Source organism: Carcharodon carcharias, chromosome 1, assembly GCF_017639515.1.
Source record: "Carcharodon carcharias isolate sCarCar2 chromosome 1, sCarCar2.pri, whole genome shotgun sequence".
Taxonomy (NCBI): Eukaryota; Metazoa; Chordata; class Chondrichthyes; order Lamniformes; family Lamnidae; genus Carcharodon; species Carcharodon carcharias.
Window position 1 is genome coordinate 94,989,715 of NC_054467.1, and position 18,391 is coordinate 95,008,105.

The 18,391-nt window shown below is 41.1% G+C and overlaps 1 protein-coding gene across 5 annotated transcripts in view; it reads right to left on the bottom strand.

The window, feature by feature from the left end:
- Window positions 1-1,616: 1,616 nt before the first annotated feature.
- Window positions 1,617-18,391, bottom strand: part of prdm5 (PR domain containing 5) — a 350,538-nt gene continuing 333,763 nt past the window's right edge. For all 5 annotated transcript variants that reach the window (XM_041197058.1, XM_041196880.1, XM_041196967.1 and 2 more), the window contains one exon: window positions 1,617-2,337. In XM_041197058.1, coding sequence (XP_041052992.1) covers window positions 2,173-2,337 — 165 coding nt within the window. In that variant the 3' untranslated portion in view covers window positions 1,617-2,172. The remainder of the gene's footprint in view (window positions 2,338-18,391) is intronic.

The window sequence follows — 18,391 nt, forward strand, 5'->3', positions numbered from 1 at the left end:
AATCTAGGAGGTTTGGCAACACTACTCCTCATATCATATGCCACACAAGGGCCAGTCAGAGTCTCCATTCATTACAAAACTAAGCAGGAACTCCTCACAAGGTCAGGACCTGCCAAATTTGGGTCTCAACCAACCTGCAGTCCTTACACCACACTGCCACATGGAGTTATGGGAGTTGTGAGGTGGAAGGGCTGAAGATATTCATCCTTGACTTTCTTTAAAATTTGGCAACATCCACGCTCTTTGGCATAATTCACAGTAGCTTGGAGTACACACTGAACTTGTGAATATTTGACAATTGAAACAGGAGATGTTATATTTTTCTACTTTGGTGAAGTGTGAGTTGTATGTCAACATATCTGAATAATAACCATTTACTTCTTCCTATTTTATCATTTTTGACAGAATTCTTAGAAAGCAAATTAAAACATTTGAGCTAGAACATCACTAGTAACATGTATGAGAATTAGATGTATATTTTGAATAAAGTATTTTAAACAATACAATTGTTTTGATGTTTATGTCTTAACTATTGTCTAAATATTGCACTATAATCTATATAGTGACCGCAATTTTTGACATTTTATAGACTTTCCCTGCCCTTACAATTCTACAATATTTTATTTTTGCACTGCAAGGCCGGCATTTATTGTCCATTCCAAGTTTCCCTGTGAAGGGGGTCGAGGAGCTACATCTCGAAACAAAGCAATCCTGGTACTGATTGTATTCCTACATAGAATGCCTGCCAATTGCATGCTGGATAGTCAAGTTCAATCTAATGATTTCAGTGGGCAATGGTGGTGAAGAGGATTTCTGTGTCTCCTCCCCCAGAAAGAACAGACATGTGCCACCACCAATCCCTTTTTAAAGATCTAATCAGAAGTCTACATTTTACTTTGGGGCAGTACAGGCCAAAAATTCTAGCACACTCCCAACTGAACCTATGGCAGGAGTCTAATAGAAAGGCTGTGAAACTACAGACTTTATAATTTATAACAAATATGATATGATACAAGCAGGTGTTTACATGATGCACCATATCCTATTAGGATGAAGACAATTCTGATATGAATCAATTCACTAAGTGCTTCAGCTACTGCAAACTTCCAACTGTTAGCTAAAAGAAAAATCGCATCAGAATTTAAGCAGATTATTCCAATGAACAATCTAGGTCGAATATAAATGTTCAGGTTTTGACTGGCTATAAGGGAGCATTTGTTTAACTGAATTACAAATATAAATTATTGTGCATTTGATAAGAAAAAGCAATAGTAAGGTGTTGGAGGCAAAAAGAACCACTTAAAATCAGCATTAACTGGTTCAAAGCACAAAAAATGTCAAATTACAGTTAAAATGTAGCAAATAGGTAAGGAATAATATTGTCTAAATACTTAAGAAGTATTTAGATGAGCACTTGAAATGCCATAGCATACAAGGCTTGGCCATTGTTGGAAAATGAGATTAGAATAGATAGATGCTTGATGGCTGTCATGGACACTATGGGCTGAAGGGCCTGTTTCTGTGCTGCATAACTCTATGAATCTAAAATTAAGCCAAAAAATATAGTAGAAAGAGAAGAAAAGGCAGGGACAGGAGAAGTTTCTTTTTTAATTTTATTTGAAGAATATTTAGAAATGTATATTTTGCTAGTTAGCATTGTTACAGTAATAAAGTTCATGACATAAGTAGCAGTATGACTGGTAGGAATGCTTTTTCCGTATCAATGTGTGAACTGAAATCTGGAAAAGAGAAGATTTCCTGCACAGGAGAGCAAAATTTTCTGGTACTCCTGACAGTCAAAGGATTAACAACTACAAAAGTGTCTTTATTCAGTTAATGGTTATTAAAATGAATAGTAAAAAGAAAAATATAAATTATTGAATGTTGCATTACAACTCCGCAGTGGATTACACAATTGTAATTTAAACAATTTATGAAAGCTAAAATTTTAAACTCTGTCTATCTCCCATTCTCAGCAGGCTGTCATTTTCAGTAAAACAAAACATATTAACTGTTGAAGAATACTTTTCATATCTTTGTAACTTAGGACATTTCTGGAAGGCAAAGCATTCTAGCGCTACTGACAGCTGCAGTCAACCATTGCGCTGAACAATAAATTGTCCGAACTCCAGGAATTTTGAAGTTCTCCGATGGAATGTGAAAATCAGAGGTTTAGCTGTCTGTCTCTCCATGCACATTTTCCATGTGAACCTTGAGGTAGTCATTTCTTGTAAACTTCTTGTGACAGAGCTGGCATTCTGCCATTGGCCGATTTGGGTTGTGTGTCAGTTTGTGCCTAATCAGCATTTTTTTTAAGCTGAATGATAAGTCACAGACCTGAAATAATGAAGAAATATAAGTTGTCAGTGGAAGAAAAGAGACCATGCATACCCCAATCCAAGCCTCATCACTTGATACAACAAAGGCACATTAGATAATGAGTGCGGCAACAAATGATGTTGAGAAATTAAAATTGAATAGGGTCTGTGAAAAAAATGAACAGATGTTCTCTTTCCATGTGCAAGTTTGGAATTCTACCCATTGTGACTGGATTGTTTCTTATCAAAATAATTCATGTTTTGTTGACAATTTAGGCATTTTTCTATCAATGTAAACATATTTGTCTTTTCTGTGAATTTGGATTAGGAATGTGGAATCTCAACAACCTGTTTCTAATTGTTTTTAAAATCACTGGGCTGGAGACCAGTTCAGTTTTAATCTGGATTTATTGCTATTGCCATTTCCTGCATCACTATTAGGCAAAACTTTGATAAGACACTGACAAGTTGTTAGGAATCAAACCAGTGTGACATAGATCAGTACTGCATAATGGCGGAGCTCCAACAATAAATTCCCGTGCCAGAGCTGGGGAAGAGAAGCAAAGTGGATGGTTAATGCAGTTACTTTTTTTTGACACACATGCTTGTCAGCACACAGGCACAATGTAGCAATTCAGCCAGATCACAAAATTCAACTTACTGCTCAGTAATCCAAAATAGCCCCAGAAGATCCCACAGATTCTCCAAGCTCCTCTGTACATTCATTTAAATAAATCCAAGCATTTGTTGTTTGAGTGTGCAAACTTATTAAAATTAGGTGTACAGTGGAAAATATTGGGGCTTGTATTAATTTATTTTCTGTTTGTTTCCTTCTTTCTGTAAGTTTCAGAAATGCAAAACAATCCAGATAAATTTCTCTGGACAGCCATTATTGGTGGGGTTTATTTTGCTCAGGGCATATTAATCAGCATGGAGTAATAAACATTGATTAAAATATAATTTAAAAATAGACTTCATAAGAAAAATTAACTAGGATTTGTTTGTCATTATTATACTTTAGTTTTTTTCAGCAAATTAGCTCCTCCTATAGTGACACCAAAAATATAGAAGCATCTTCATTAATTTTCTTGTTAAGATTGGTAGACTAAAATTATTTTTAAAAAAAATTTAAATAGACAATAGCATCCTTAAACACATTGATCTTTTGCAAAGGAATTTTCTACAGTCTAGTGGTACAGATATGCATAAATTTGATCACATGGTTCAATGCAGCACTCCTTTTATTGAAATGATCAATGTCTGTAAGAAATACATGGACCTTATGAAAACTGTCACCAAATATTTGCCACTGCAGTGATGAACTCATAGGTAATAAGCAACATTCAGGTCGAAAAGAGGTCAGCTTGACTTCACAACTACGATATTTCCTCTTGGAAGCATAAATGTCCAGTTGAATTTACCACAAGTTGCAACATTGTAAGGAAATGGAAGATGAGAGCGGCTGCATACAAATCAAAATAGCAGAGGGAGTCCAGAGTTTACTGGCATAAGAAGAAGGAAAAGAGTTATCAAAGAGAAATCCCTAAAAGGCAGCAATGGAGATCACATTTAAATACAAATATGGTTTTGAAGTGCATGCATCAAGGAAGCAACCTTAATAGGATGGAAGTATGGTGCAGTTTTCCAAGCAGTATTTTAATAAACCCAAATCCTTTTGGAATCTTTAGTGTTATGGAAAGATGAGAAAATAATGAATAATATCTGGAAGAGTTTATTTTTTTTTTAAATAAAAAGAACTTGAAGTCAATTTGTGCACAGTGGTACAAACACCAAATCAGATACATGACCAGCTACACCTCATGGACTGCAGCAGTTCAAGAAGGCAACTCACCATCACCTTCTCAAGAGCAATTAGTGATGTGCAACAAATGCTGGTCTTGCCTGCAATGCTCACATCCCATGAAAGAATAAAAAAAAGTGAATTTGATTTAGTGGCACTGGTTGAGGGGCAGGTGGCTACAAGATCAAGACAACACAAGAAGTATTTGAGGCCAAAACATTGTATGCTTTCCAGAAGGAGTTAGATATAGCTCTTGGGGCGAAAGGGATCAAAGGATATGGGGAGAAAGCAGGAGGCAGCTATTGAGTTGGATAATCAGCCATGATCATAACAAATGGCGGAGTAGGCTCGAAGAGCTGAATGGCCTACTCATGTCCCTATTTTCTATGTATCTAACACCCCTGCTCTTTGAATAAAACCATGTGTTTTTTTTACTTCTTACCCAAAAGGACAGCAGCACTCCACCAGCCCCCACCCCACCCCACAATACAGGACTCTTTCAACACTCAGCTCAGGTTCAGTTCTGGTACAGGAATGGGACTTGAGCCCACAACTTTCTAACTCAAAGGCAAGAGTGTCAATGATTCTTCCCATTTTGGACTGAAAAACAGAATAATTGTGTTAGGGTTGAAATCCAATGAAGATGAGATTTAATTAAAAAAGCAACCTCAGTGCAGTGATAAGCATGCTGGAGAAAAATGTCTTAATTGAAAGTTAATATTGAATCTGCTTCCTCTACTGTTTCAGGTGGTGCATTCCAAATCAAAACTGGCTGCATAGAAATAATTCTCAAGCTTCCTTTGGCCTCTTTGTCAACCATCTTAAGTCCTTATTGACTGGTTACAGACCCTCCTGCCAGTGGAAAAAGTTTTTCTCTGTCCACTTATCAAATCTCCTCATATTTTGAACATCTGTACTAAGTATCCCCTTAACCTTCTTTGTTCTAAGGAAAACAATACCAGCTTCTCTGGTCTCTCCAGATAACTAAAACCCCTCATCCGTGATACCATTCTGGTAAATCCAATCAGCACCCTCTTCATGCCTTGGCATTCTTCTTAGGGAGTAGGGTATCCAGAATTGGACACTTATAATCTAAAAACATAATGATGACAAAACAACAGAAGAAATTCAAATCAAGAAATGCTTTGAATTAAATTCCCACTTTAAATCCTTTCCCATTGGTTGACGTGAAGGCTGACCTTATTTCTCACTGATGGAGGGTTCCTGAAAGTATGATGGTGCTGCTGAGGTGCTGATGTATGAAGCGTAGCAAGGCAATATTGTATTTGTTGGCACTCAAGGTTTTTTTTTCCATAAATAAGAATAATCCAAAACACCTAATTAGGAGGGAGAGAGGAAAAAAGGAACTGCAGGCCAGTTAGCCAGATAACAGTTATCAGGAAAGTGCTGGAATTTATTATTAAGCAAGTTTTACCAATGTCCTTAGAAAAGCATAGAATGATTAGAACAAGTCAACATGATTTGACGAAAGGGAGACCCTGTTTGACAAATTTATTAGAGTTCTTTGAGGATGTAACAAACAGGGTGGATAAAGGCGAACCAGTAGATGGTGTGCATTTGGATTTCCAAAAGTCATTTGATAAGGTGCTACACAAGGGGTTAATATACAAGATAAGGGTTCATGGGCCTGAATCTTCAGGTAAGTGAGCGGTAACAGGGTCCACTCGCTGACACGTGGTGACATCGGGCATGCATCTGGACGTCACCGCGTGTCATTCAGATCTTCAGTTCGGTGGGTGCACACCAGAGTCGGCTGCGTGCCCACTGAATTGTAAAAGGCCTATTAAGGACATTTAAATACCGATTAAACTAATTAACGGAGCTGTCCGTCCAACCTTAAGGTTGGCAGGCAGACGAAGAGCCCAGGTGGCCTTTGCGTTTATCATGAAACCTCATCCAGGGTGGGATGAGGTTTCATGAAGTGTTTATAAATTGAATGAAAGTTTTTATTACAGTTCATTGACATGTCCTAGCTCATGTGACACTGTCACATGAGGGGACATGTCTTAAAAAATGTTTTTTCTTTAATTAAAAGTTTAAAAAATCAAACTAATTTCCCTGAGGCAGCTCTGTGTCTCAGGGAGATTTCTGCGCTCTTGTGTGCACATGCGCAAAAGAGCGCAGGGCCTGACTCAGCCTACTCCCTCCTACCACACTGGGAGTGCTCAGCGCTTCCGGGTGCACGTCACGCTGGGCGGGCCTTAATTGGCCCGCTCACGTAAAATGGTGGCATGCCCGTTCCCGTCCAATCCCCCTCAAGTTGGGGTAATATATTAGCATAGATAGAGGATCAGTTAATGGAAAGGAAGCAGAAGGTAGGGATAAATGGGGTGTTTTCAAGTTGGCAGCCTGTGACTAGTGGAATACTGCAGGATCAGTGCTGGGGCCTCAGCTTTTTACAGCCTACATTAATGACTTAGACAAGGAGGCTGAAAATAATGTATCTAGGTTTGCTGATGATACAAAGCTAGGTGGGAATGCAAGCTGTGAGGAGGACACAAAGGCTGCAAAAGATATAACACTTAAGATATAACAACTTAAATGAGTGGGCAAAAAGGTGCCAGATGGAATATAATATGGGTAAGTGTGTGGTTATTCACTTTGGTCATAAGAATAAAAAAGCAGAATATTTTGTAAAAGGCACAGAAATTGTACATGTTGATGTTCAGAAAGACATGGCTGTACTCATACAAAGAACACAAAAAGTTAGCATTCAGATACAGCAAGAAATTGGGAAAATAAATTGTATAGAAGCAAACTGATGCTGGAAATGTAAAATTAAAACAGAAAATGCTGGAAAGACTCAGCAGATCAAGCAGCAATACAGAATTAACATTTCAAGTCGAATATGGCTTTTCTTCAGAACTGAAGGAAGGTAGAAATGCGATGGGTTTTATGTCTTTGAAAGGCCTTTGCAACTTCCTTTGCCTTTTTTTCTATGACATTTTTGGCATTTAATCTCTTCTGCCCTCCAATTTATCCCAGACCTTCCCTATTGTTCTTCCTCCCCCTCCCTGTTTCAATGTCATAAATCCCATCACACTTATACTCAAAACATTAACTCTGCTCCTCTCTCCACAGATGCTGCCACACTGCTGAGTATTTCCAACACTTTTTGTTTTTATTAAAGCAGATGGTAAAAGTAGGGAAAATCCCAAGATATTCTATAAGTATATCATTGGGAAGAGGATAACCAGGGAAAGAGTAGGGCCCATTAGGGACCAAGGGGGCCATCTATGGGTGGAGCCAGAGGACATCGGTAGAGTGTTGAACGAATACTTCACATCCGTCTTCATCCAAGAGAATGAGGATGAAGGTATCGAACTTAGGGAGAGAGACTGCGAGATTCTTCAGGAAATTGATATAGGAGTGACCAAGATATTGGAGGTGTTAGCAGGCTTAAAAGTGGACAAATCTCCAGGTCCGGATGATTTGTGTCCCAGACTACTGAGGGAGGCAAGGGAGGAGATCGCAGGGACTCTGACCCAAATTTTTAATTCCACTCCAGCCACGGGAGAGGTGCCAGAGGACTGGAGAACAGCTAATGTGGTTCCGCTATTTAAGAAGGGTTGTAGAGATAAGCCAGGGAACAACAGGCCAGTGAGTCTCATGGCAGTGGTAGGGAAACTATTGGAGAAAATTCTGAAGAAGAGAATCAATCTTCACATGGAGAAGCAAGATTTGATCAGGGATAATCAGCATGGCTTTGTTAGAGGGAGGTCATGCCTAACAAATTTGATTGAATTTTTTGAAGAGGTGACCAGATGTGTAGATGAGGGTAGTGCAGTTGATGTGGTTTATATGGATTTCAGCAAAGCCTTTGACAAGGTCCCACATGGGAGACTTATAAAGAAGGCAAATGCACATGGGATACAGGGTAATTTGATAAGGTGGATTCAAAATTGGCTTAAGAGACTGAGGGCGATGACAGAAGGTTGCTTTAGTGACTGGAAGCAAGTGTCCAGTGGCGCACCCACAGGAATCTGTGCTGGGTCCCCTATTATTCGTCATTTATATAAACAACATAGATGACTATGTGGGGGGTAGGATTAGTAAGTTTGCAGATGATACAAAGATTGGCCAGGTGGTTAATAGTGGAGGTTGAGTGTCTTGGGCTATTGGATGAAAAAGATAGGATGGTCAAATGGGCAGATAAGTGGCATATAGGATTTAACCCTGAAAAGTGTGAGGTGATACACTTTGGAAGGAGTAATTTGACAAGGAAGTATTCAATGAATGGCATGACACGAGGGAGTTCTGAGGAACAAAGGGACCTTGGCGTATATGTCCATAGATCTCTGAAGGCGGAGGGGCATGTTTGTGGGGTGGTGAAAAGGCATATGGGACACTTGCCTTTATCAATCGAGGTATAGATTACAAAAGTGGGGATGTCATGTTGGAGTTGTACAGAACCTTGGTGAGGCCACAGCTGGAGTAGTGCATGCAGTTCTGGTCGCCACATTTTAGGAAGGATGTGATTGCACTGGAGGGGGTGCAGAGGAGATTCACCAGGATGTTGCCTAGGATGAAACATTTAAGTTATGAAGAGAGGTTGGATAGACTTGGGTTGTTTTCACTGGTGCAGAGAAGACTGAGGGGCGACCTGATCAAGGTGTATAAGATTATGAGGGGCATGGACAGAGTGGATAGGGAGCAGCTGTTCCCCTTAGTTCACGGGTCAGTTACGAGGGGACATAAGTTCAAGGTGAGGGGCAGGAGGTTTAGGGGGGATGTGAGGAAAAACTTTTTTACCCAGAGGGTGGTGTCAGACTGGAATGCTCTGCCTGTGAGGGTGGTGAAGGCAGGTTGCCTCACATCCTTTAAAAAGTACCTGGATGAGCGCTTGGCACATAACATTCAAGGCTATGGGCCAAGTGCTGGTAAATGGTTAGGTAGGTAAGTCAGGTGTTTCTCACGTGTCGGTGCAGACTCAATGGGCCAAAGGGCCTCTTCTGCACTGTGTGATTCTGTAAAATGGCATGTTGACATCTATTGCAAGGAGATTAGAGTACAAGAATAAATAATTCTAACGACAATTGCATGGGCGTTGGTAAGACCACACGTGGTATACTGTGGGCCAGTTCTTTAAAACCGGGACACGGAGAAATTTCTTCCCTCATAGGTTTGTGAATCTTTGGAGTTCTCTACACAAATGGGTTGTAAATGAGCCATCCTTGAATATATTTAAGGCTGAGATGGACAGATTTTTGGTCTCTGAGGGAATCAAAGAATATGGGTGGGAGAGTGAAGTTGAAGCCCAAGATAAGTCATGATCATATTGAAAGGCAGTGCAAGCCCGACAGGCCACATGGACTTATGCTAGCCTATTTCTTATGTTCTTAATGGTAGAGTGTTTGCTCTTTGAAGTACCCAGGTACATCTAACTGAAAATGGAGTGGACAATGCAAAACCAGTGGGAAACGTCCCAAGGAAATATTGCTCAGTAAGAGTACCAGAACTTGCTTAAATTGTATGTTTAACCATTCCAACATGTTTATGTATAGACATACAGTAGCACAGCATACGTACAAGCTCCAACCTAAATTTGAATCGGCTGTTATAATGTAACCTCAAAGCTTCACATCACAAATCTTTCCAACATACCTGAATTTCATAATTCATGTTCATTTACTGACAGTTACAACGGGCTGCAGGTGGGTCACATTTGTCACTGCATGTTCTCTTTAAACTAAAATATTACACCTGTCTATCCTTGTAGGGCAAAGCAATACACAATGGGCAGAATTTTCTGCCTGTCAGGCGAGCGGACCCGACCCAATCTCTAGCGGGCAGGGAGCTGACCCCCGCCAGCGAAGCAGACCACACCGCCATTTTACATGGGTGGGCCAATTAAGGCCCGCCTAGTATGATCTCCGGCAGGAAGCACTATGCGCTTCCTGTGCGGGCGGGGGGAGGATTCTCTAAAAGTGAGAGTGCACTCTTTCGCACATGCGCATGAAAGAGCACACATCTCCCTGAGGCTAAGTGCAGCCTCAAGGGGATCGCATCCACTTTGAAAAATATTAAAAATAGAAAAAAAAATTCTCTAACATGTCCTCTTCATGTGGCAATGTCACATGAGATGAGACATCTTCATAATTTATAGAAAAATTTCATTAAAATTTTTAAAACCCTGCATGAAACTTCATCGCACTGCTGGATGAGGTTTCATGTTTTCTCTATTTGCCGCCTGGGCTCCTGGCCAACCCGCCAACCTTAAGGTTGGACGGGCAGGTCCTTTAATTGTTTAAATTATCCTGTCAATAGCCTCAATTGGCCATTGACAGGTCGGCGGGCCCACAGCTGATTTTGCTGCGCCCCCGCCTTCCTGAAAATTTAAATGGGGGGGGGGGGGAGATGACGTGGGGGGTTCCACCCGACGTCATCCCGCGTTGGTGAGAGGGCCCCGCCCTCTGCTCACCGATGGCAAAATTCTGCCCAGTGGGTAATATTCCAACTTTGCGCTATTGGTGGGGAGCATTGGTCACCAGAAGTGCACATGTATATTCAGGTGTAGGCGGCACAAGAAATTCCAACCAATTCAATTGTATGGTTGGAAAATCATGCACAGGATGTTCCCAAATTTTCAATATACCTATGGGCAAGTCTCCTCCATGATGGGTGAAGTAAAAGCATTATTCCTATAATGCAAGAGAACAGACCAATTCGCAGAAGGCTGAGAAATTATATGTCATTGAGTTGGCAAATTCTACAGCTTTGCTTTGAAAGTAGCAAGGCAGTAAAGGAAGGCCAAGCCAGAGTTTCCTCCAAGCTCAATGTAGTACCATGCTGTCCTGGTTATACCTTGTCCTTCATCTCTCGCTACCATGAACTATACACACAACCAAAGAAACCTCAAATGCAAAATACTGGATTCAATTCTATTTGTAGCTATGTTTTGGAGCTGGCAATCTAACCATTTCCCTCTTGTTCTTATAAGTCGGGCAGAAAGTTTGCAAGAGCTTCCAGTGCTGCAGAACAAGTCAACACCCTGCATTATTCTCATCAATATTTGGAATACCAGTACAGTGAGACACACTGCATGGACACAGGTTATGGGTTTGATGAGGTAGCATTGGGTGAATCAAAACACATGGATGAGGCAAAGCCAATGATAGGCTTGGAGATGAACTTGCTGTTTGGACAGGAATCACACTTTTTTTTTCATGAACTCTAGAAAGGCAGTAAAATTAGGCAGCCATTGCTACTCAGTGAGAAACAGAAGCAATGGTGACCACCCTAAATAGTGCGTAACATGCTGTCGGCTGTAAACTGGCTAAAATTGCAAATGAACCCTTGGTTGAACTGGAAAATACAAAGGCAAAGCAAAAAGGTTGAGGGAGTGACAGCCTTGACTGTCACCGACATTGCTTCATTAAGTGGGTGTAGGTTTCCTTGCAACAGATGGTATAATTCTGTGACCCTGTTTTCAATGACACACATAAAACATCCTGTAATTGAATTGTATAACCACATAATATAGCATCCCTACATTTTGCATTGATCATGAATTATTAGTTGCTTCCTTCATGACAGTTTGCTGGTCTTGAGCACTCACTGTAAAAGTGGTGGAATTAAAGATGGGCAGGAAATTTGAAAAATCAAGGGTTGTATCCTAGTGTCTTCATTTGCAATCTTTTCAATATATAAAGAGGCTCCCATAGATTTTATATGAGAGAATAAAATATTGATTGGAAACCTATTTCAGTTGACAAATCAGGAGCTAAAGAGTTTGAAGACTTGATTTTTCCAGTTCTCATTTGCCAGTGGTGGGTAAAAACAACTGAAGGAGACTTGTTCCAATATTTTGTTCTTTTATTCACTAGGTGTGGGCATTGCTGCCAAAACCAGCACTTATTGCCTATTATTGATTGCTCGAGAAACTGGTGGTGAGCCGCCTTCTTTAACCGCTGCAGCAAATCTGGTGCAGGTACACTCACTGTGCCGTTAGGAAGGGAAATCGAGGATTTTGATCCAGTGACAGTGAAGGAACAGCAACATAGCTCCTAGTCAGGATGGTGTGTGACTTCGATGGAAACTTGCAGGTGGTGCTGTTCTTATGTGTCTGCGGTCCTTGTTTCAGGTGGTCGAAGTTGCTGGTTTAGGAGATGCTGTTGAAGAAATCTAGGCAAATTGCTGCATTGCACCTTGTAGATGGTATATATTGTTGTCACTGGTGGATGAACTGAATGTCTAATGTAAAATAATAACAAAATACTGCAGATGCTGGAAATCTGAAATAGAAACAGAAAATGTTGGAAAAACTCAGGAGGTCAGGCAGCACCTGTGGAGAGGGAAACAGAGTTAATGTTTCAAGTCCATATGACTTCTTCAGAGCTAAAGAGAAGTAGAAATGTGATGGATTTTATATTATTTAACAGGTGATGGAGCAGGTGGAGCAAAATAGAAGGTCAGGGATAGGCGGGATCTCTGTAGAGATTGACAAAGATCTCACGGACATAAGACAAAGGGAGCATTAATGGTAGTGTTAAAAGACTAAATAAGGTGCTGATAGTGGCATAAAGGTAAGATAGAATAATGTGTTAATAGCAGAACAAGAATTAACTTGGTTTCTCTCTCCACAGATGCTGCCAGGCCTGCTGACTATTTCCAGCATTTTCTGATCTTATTTGAATGTCTAACATGGTGGGTATGGTGCCAATTGAGGGGGTTACTTTGCCCTGAATGGTGTTGAGCTACTTGAGTGCTGTTGGAGCTGCACTCATCCAGGCAAGTCGAGAAGATTCCATCATATTCCTGACTTGTGCCTTGTAGATGGTGGAGACACTTTGCAGAGTCAGGAGATGAGTCACCCACTGCAGAATTCCCAGTCTCTGACTTGTTCTTGTAGTCATGTATGATATTTATATGGCCTGTCCGATTATATTTTTTGTCAATGTAGGCCACAGGATATTGATGGTAGGGGATTCAGTGATGGTAATGCCGTTGAATGTCAAGGGGAGATGGTTAGGCTCGCTCTTATTGGAGATGGTCATTACCTGGCTATTATGTAGCGTGACAATATTTATCTATTCAAGCTGATGAACTGAACCTTCTTTACACTCAATGTTCAATAGCTATAGCAGTGTACAGTAATTGCATATCTCACCGTCTTTCAAATTGTTCTCTTTTCACTTCTTCTTTAGTTTTACAACACAAAAGACACAAATGTGAGTCAGAAACAAAGCCCTAAGACTTGGTGGAACTTCGCACCAGCCATGAAACCTTTCAATTTTAGTTCTATAATCTTTCAGGTTTGCACCAATGCTGCTCCTGAGCCAAGTTATAAGAGGCATGTGAAATGACATGGAGCAACTGCCCTCCTCAAATTGAATACATCCATCTACCTATAGTATATGGTTAGATGACTGGTTAAATTATAATATTGCAAGGAACACACTGACTCTTTGCCAGACCATAGTGAGTTTCTCACCACATCACATGGATCATACCCCAAAATGGGCCATGGTCAAAAGCTTCTGAAAACCAAAATGTTTAGGCGTGTAACTTCTCAACCTACAATTGTAGAATCTGGCAGTGCATCAAACGCACAGTTACTGTTAAATAAAGTTGATCTTCCTGAATGTGTAAATGAAAATGAAAGGGATGCTTAGTTTTTATGTTCTTTTTGTAACAGAAATAAATCAACCAGTGATTAAATTCCACCTCTGAAAACTGTGTTTTATTCAGTTCAGCTCATAAAGAACTTAGCAAAATGCAGCAGATGTTAAGGATTACATTGCTAAATGCAATATGTATAGCGGATGTAGTAATTCAGCTTCCTTGGAAAGGAAATTGGGCTCAGCAACACCCACCATTAGGGTGCTAGGAGTGCCCTCAGAGTTTCAAAATGGCATCTATGATGCACATGAACACTTATGATGCAAAGTGCACAGGACGCCATTTTGGTGCTGATGCTAGTGCATGTGCTCTGAACATCTGCTGGAACTCTGCAGAGCAGACAAATCATGAATTCAAGAAACATGAAATGCTACTTTGATGCCACACTGCCATTCTACAGTTCAAAGCACCAGTGGATGCGCTCTCTTAAGCTCGCACAGCTGAACATGTTCCCCACAATTCCCCCACCTTCCCCAGCAAGACTATTTAATGGATCATCAGCTATTTACAGCTTAGTTGCTAGTGGATTTCTTCTGGCTGCTATTACAATTCTACATATTTTTGGCAGAGAACACAGGGCAAGGATAACATTGCCTGTGGCTGTGAAGGTAAACTGGTAGTCACAGCAATGAATTTTTATGCATCTGACTCTTTCCAGGCTGGTGCTGGGGATATGAGCAACATCTCACAGTATGCCTTCCACTATTGCATAAGGGATCTCACTGAGGCTTTCTATTCAAAGAGAGCTAAATTGATTTCATTCTCTCTTGCCAAGACACAAGCAGGCAAAGCAACCATGAGTGTTTCTCAGATTGCAGGCTTCCTCGTGGTGCAAGCTGTCATTGACTGCACAGATATTTGCTTTGTGGCATTGCATGTTAATCTGGCAATATACCAGAAACAAAAGAGATTGCATTCCCTCAATGACCTATTGTTGCATGGCCACACACGTCTCAAGCAGATCAACACTCAGTATCTCGGTAGCAGTCATGATGCAATCATTCTGAGACAGTCCACTATGCCAGCTATATTTCTGTCACCATGGCAAACCAAAGGGTGGTTATTCTGAGGAATGGATATCCAGTGATGACCTAGCTGAACACACTGATTTTCAGCCCATTGCACAAGTAGGGCAAGCTGAACTAAAATGCTTTCACCGCCTGCACTGCTCTGGAGGAGACCTGCAGTGCACAGCAGAGTGGGTATCAAGGTTTGTGGTGATCTGCTGCAGGTGACCAGCTATCAGGCAAGAAGATGAGGATCAGAACCAGAAGCAGGAGGAGAAGGAGTAACAGAAGGAGGCCGATGACAAAGAGGAAGAGGAAAGGAAGTGGCAACCTGGATAGCACCTTTCTATCCGGTTTGCATGTGGAAAAACTAATTCGAGGGAGATATCTGTAAACTGCAACCCCAATTTACCAATCACTAACAATCCCACTTTCCTTTATCTTCTCTGTCACGTTTATTTTTTGCCACAAGAAAATAAAAGTCACCAAAAATAAATGTTCCAAACCAAATTTAGAAATGTAATCATGCCATAATGAATGCAAACAGAAACTAATCATCCTTGTGAATTCCCTTAGTATATGTTTACCTATCCTAGTGTTCCCATACAGCATTACCCAGTGGTTGTAGCACGGCTGGTCGATCGGCAGATTCTTGTGGAGGCAATGAGGGTCTCGGCCACTAGATGGAGAGCTGGCAAGATCTGTGTGGCCTCTTTTCGAGAAGACCCACCATATTTTTCCCCCACTCAGGCATTAAATAGATAAGCAGCAGACCTTTCCCCAGGATCAAGGACCCCAGGGTTGGAGGTCCCAGCCACTGAAAGCTGCTGGCCAATCACAGCCGCACCACTGGGGAAGTGGCGGCTGCTGCCAGTTCTAAACCCACGCAAGGCCTCAGATTGAGATGGGGGCCCAAGCCCTGGTGAGTGACGGCAGGAAGGGAGTTGTGGGAAAGGGGTTGAGGCTGGGAGCCGGGGAACCGCAGCAAGGTGAGTGGGTGGTTCACAGCAGGACCTACATCCTGATGCTGGCACCTTGATCAGACAGAGTGAGGGACTCCCTTCCCCTTCCACCTCCCCCCACCAGCCCGGGGGCCCATAAGCAAACTCGCCAGGGTTCATCGCATGACAAATCCCCTGGCTGCCTCTGGGTTAATACCAGCTGCAGTGGGATGAGGTCCTTAAGTGGGCATCAATTGCCTCAATTAGCAACTGAGTGGGAAGGCCGTCCACAGGCCTTTCTGTTATGGACTTCATTGGGGCGGAGGTAGGAAGGCAGTGGGGTCCCCATCCACCCATCTGATTAAATGGCCCGCACCACCAAATTCACCACAAGGGAGGGTGCAAGATTCTACCCAAATGACGAAAGATCATCAACCTGAAATGTTAACTCTGCTTCTCTCTCCACAGATGTTGCATGAACTTAACAATCCCAGCATTTTCTATTTTGATTTCAAATTTCCAGAATCCACAGTATTTTACTTTTGTCTAACTAAGTTGACTTGTCTTATTGAAGAGAGAACGGAAATATGACCTAGCAATTCTCAAAGGCAGAAGTGCAAAAATTACTTGGGTGAGGATGGTAATATCACAATTTCCTCAGCTCATAAGCTTGTTACAAAATTCATATAATTTTGTTTAATACAGTTTTTTTGCATAAAAGGCTCATAACAAAGACTTAACATACAAATTATTAAATATGTTTAAGAAGGTAATCTGCAATTTTGCAGCACTCCCATAATGTGTACACCTTGCTTAATTGAAATGTGTATTAGAAGTAATTCTGACATTAGTAATCATGGTAATTGCTGCATTATAAAGGAGTGGAGAAACACAACTCAGGTACACATCAGATAAAGAAAAGTTGGTAGAATATAATTTTTGTTTATACAAGTTTCACTTTTATATGTCAATGTGATCATAATGAGCTGCTCCACCTTAAACCACAAATTCATAAATAACTTAAGAGAATCTCAATTGAATAGGACCAAAGTTACAGCATTACAATTGGGAACAAACTGAAGTTACGTATGAATCTTTATTGATTGTTGATGTTGTAACAGTACATCTCACTGATAGAATTTATTTTGGCTATGCTACTGAGAATACGCAGATAGCTATGGAGTTGTTTTACATTTTACATGTTAAAAAACCAAGGGAGTAACTAACTCAACTATGTGAAGTCACCTATTATATTTAAGACGAAACATTAAATAATTTTATCAAGCTGAGTTAGTTACTTTCTTGATTCAATCTGCAAATAATAAGAAGAGGTCATTCAGCCCATCATGTTTGGGCCAGCCTAAAAGAGAAAAAATAAGCTAGCTGTTCATTTTAATGCCACTTTCTAGCATCTGGTCCGTAGCCTTCCAGGTTACAGCATTTCAGATGCAGATCCAGGTACTTTTTAAATGAGTTGAGCGTTTCCACCTCAACCACCAACTTAGGCTGTGAATTCCAGATGCCCACCACCCTCTGGGTCAAAATGTTTTTCCTCATGTCCCCTCCAATCTTTCTAACAATCACCATAAATCTATGCCCCATAGTTATTGACCACTCAGCTAGAGGAAGCAAGTCTTTCCTGTCTACCCTATCTAGACCCCTCATAATTCTGCACACCGCAATTAGGTCACCCCTTAGCCTCCTCTGTTTTAAATAAAATAACCCTAGCCTATTCAATATCTCCTCATAGCTGCAATTTTCAAATGCTGGCAATATTCTTGTAATGCACTCTCTCCAGAGCAATTATGTCCTTCCTATAATGTGGTGACCAGAACTGTACACAAAATTCCAGCTGTGGCCTAACCAGCGTTTTATACAGTTCCATCAATACATCCCTGCTTTTTATTCAATATCTTGCCCAATAAAGGAAAGCATTCCATATGCTTTCTTGACCACCTTGTCCCAACTGTCCTGCCACCTTCACGGACCTGTGGACATGCACTCCAAGGTCTCTCACTTCCTCAACCGCTCTCAATATCATCCCATTTATTGAGTATTCCCTTGCTTTGTTTGCCCTCCCCAAATGCATTATCTCAGACTTTTCGGATTGAATTCCATTTGCCACTTCTCCGCCCACTCATCCAAATCATTGATATCATTCTGGAGTCGACAGCTATCCTCTTCACTTAACAACTACATGGCCAATTTTTGTGTCATCTGCAAATTTGCCAATCATGCCTCCCACATTTAAGTCAAAATCATTAATATGTACAACAAACAGCAAGGGACCCAACACTGGGCCCTGGAGAACACCACTGGAAACTGTTTTCCATTCGTAAAAACATCCATCGACCATTACCATTTGTTTCCTGTCACTGAGCCAATTTTGGATCCAACCTGTAACCTTCCCCTTTATCCCATGAGATCTCACTTTCTGGACCAGTCTGCCATGTGGGACCTTGTCAAATGCTTTACTGAAATTCATGTAGACAACTAGAGGCATGGCAGTCCCTGCAACATGTGGGAAGTCCTAGGTGCTCCTTGCGCTCTGACTGACCACGTGTGCAGGAAGTGCCACCAGCTTCAGCCACTTGAGCTCTGAGTTTCAGAGCTTCAGTGGCAGCTAGAGGCACCGAGGTGCATCTGTGAGGCTGAGAGTTTCGTGGTTAGCACATTTTTAGA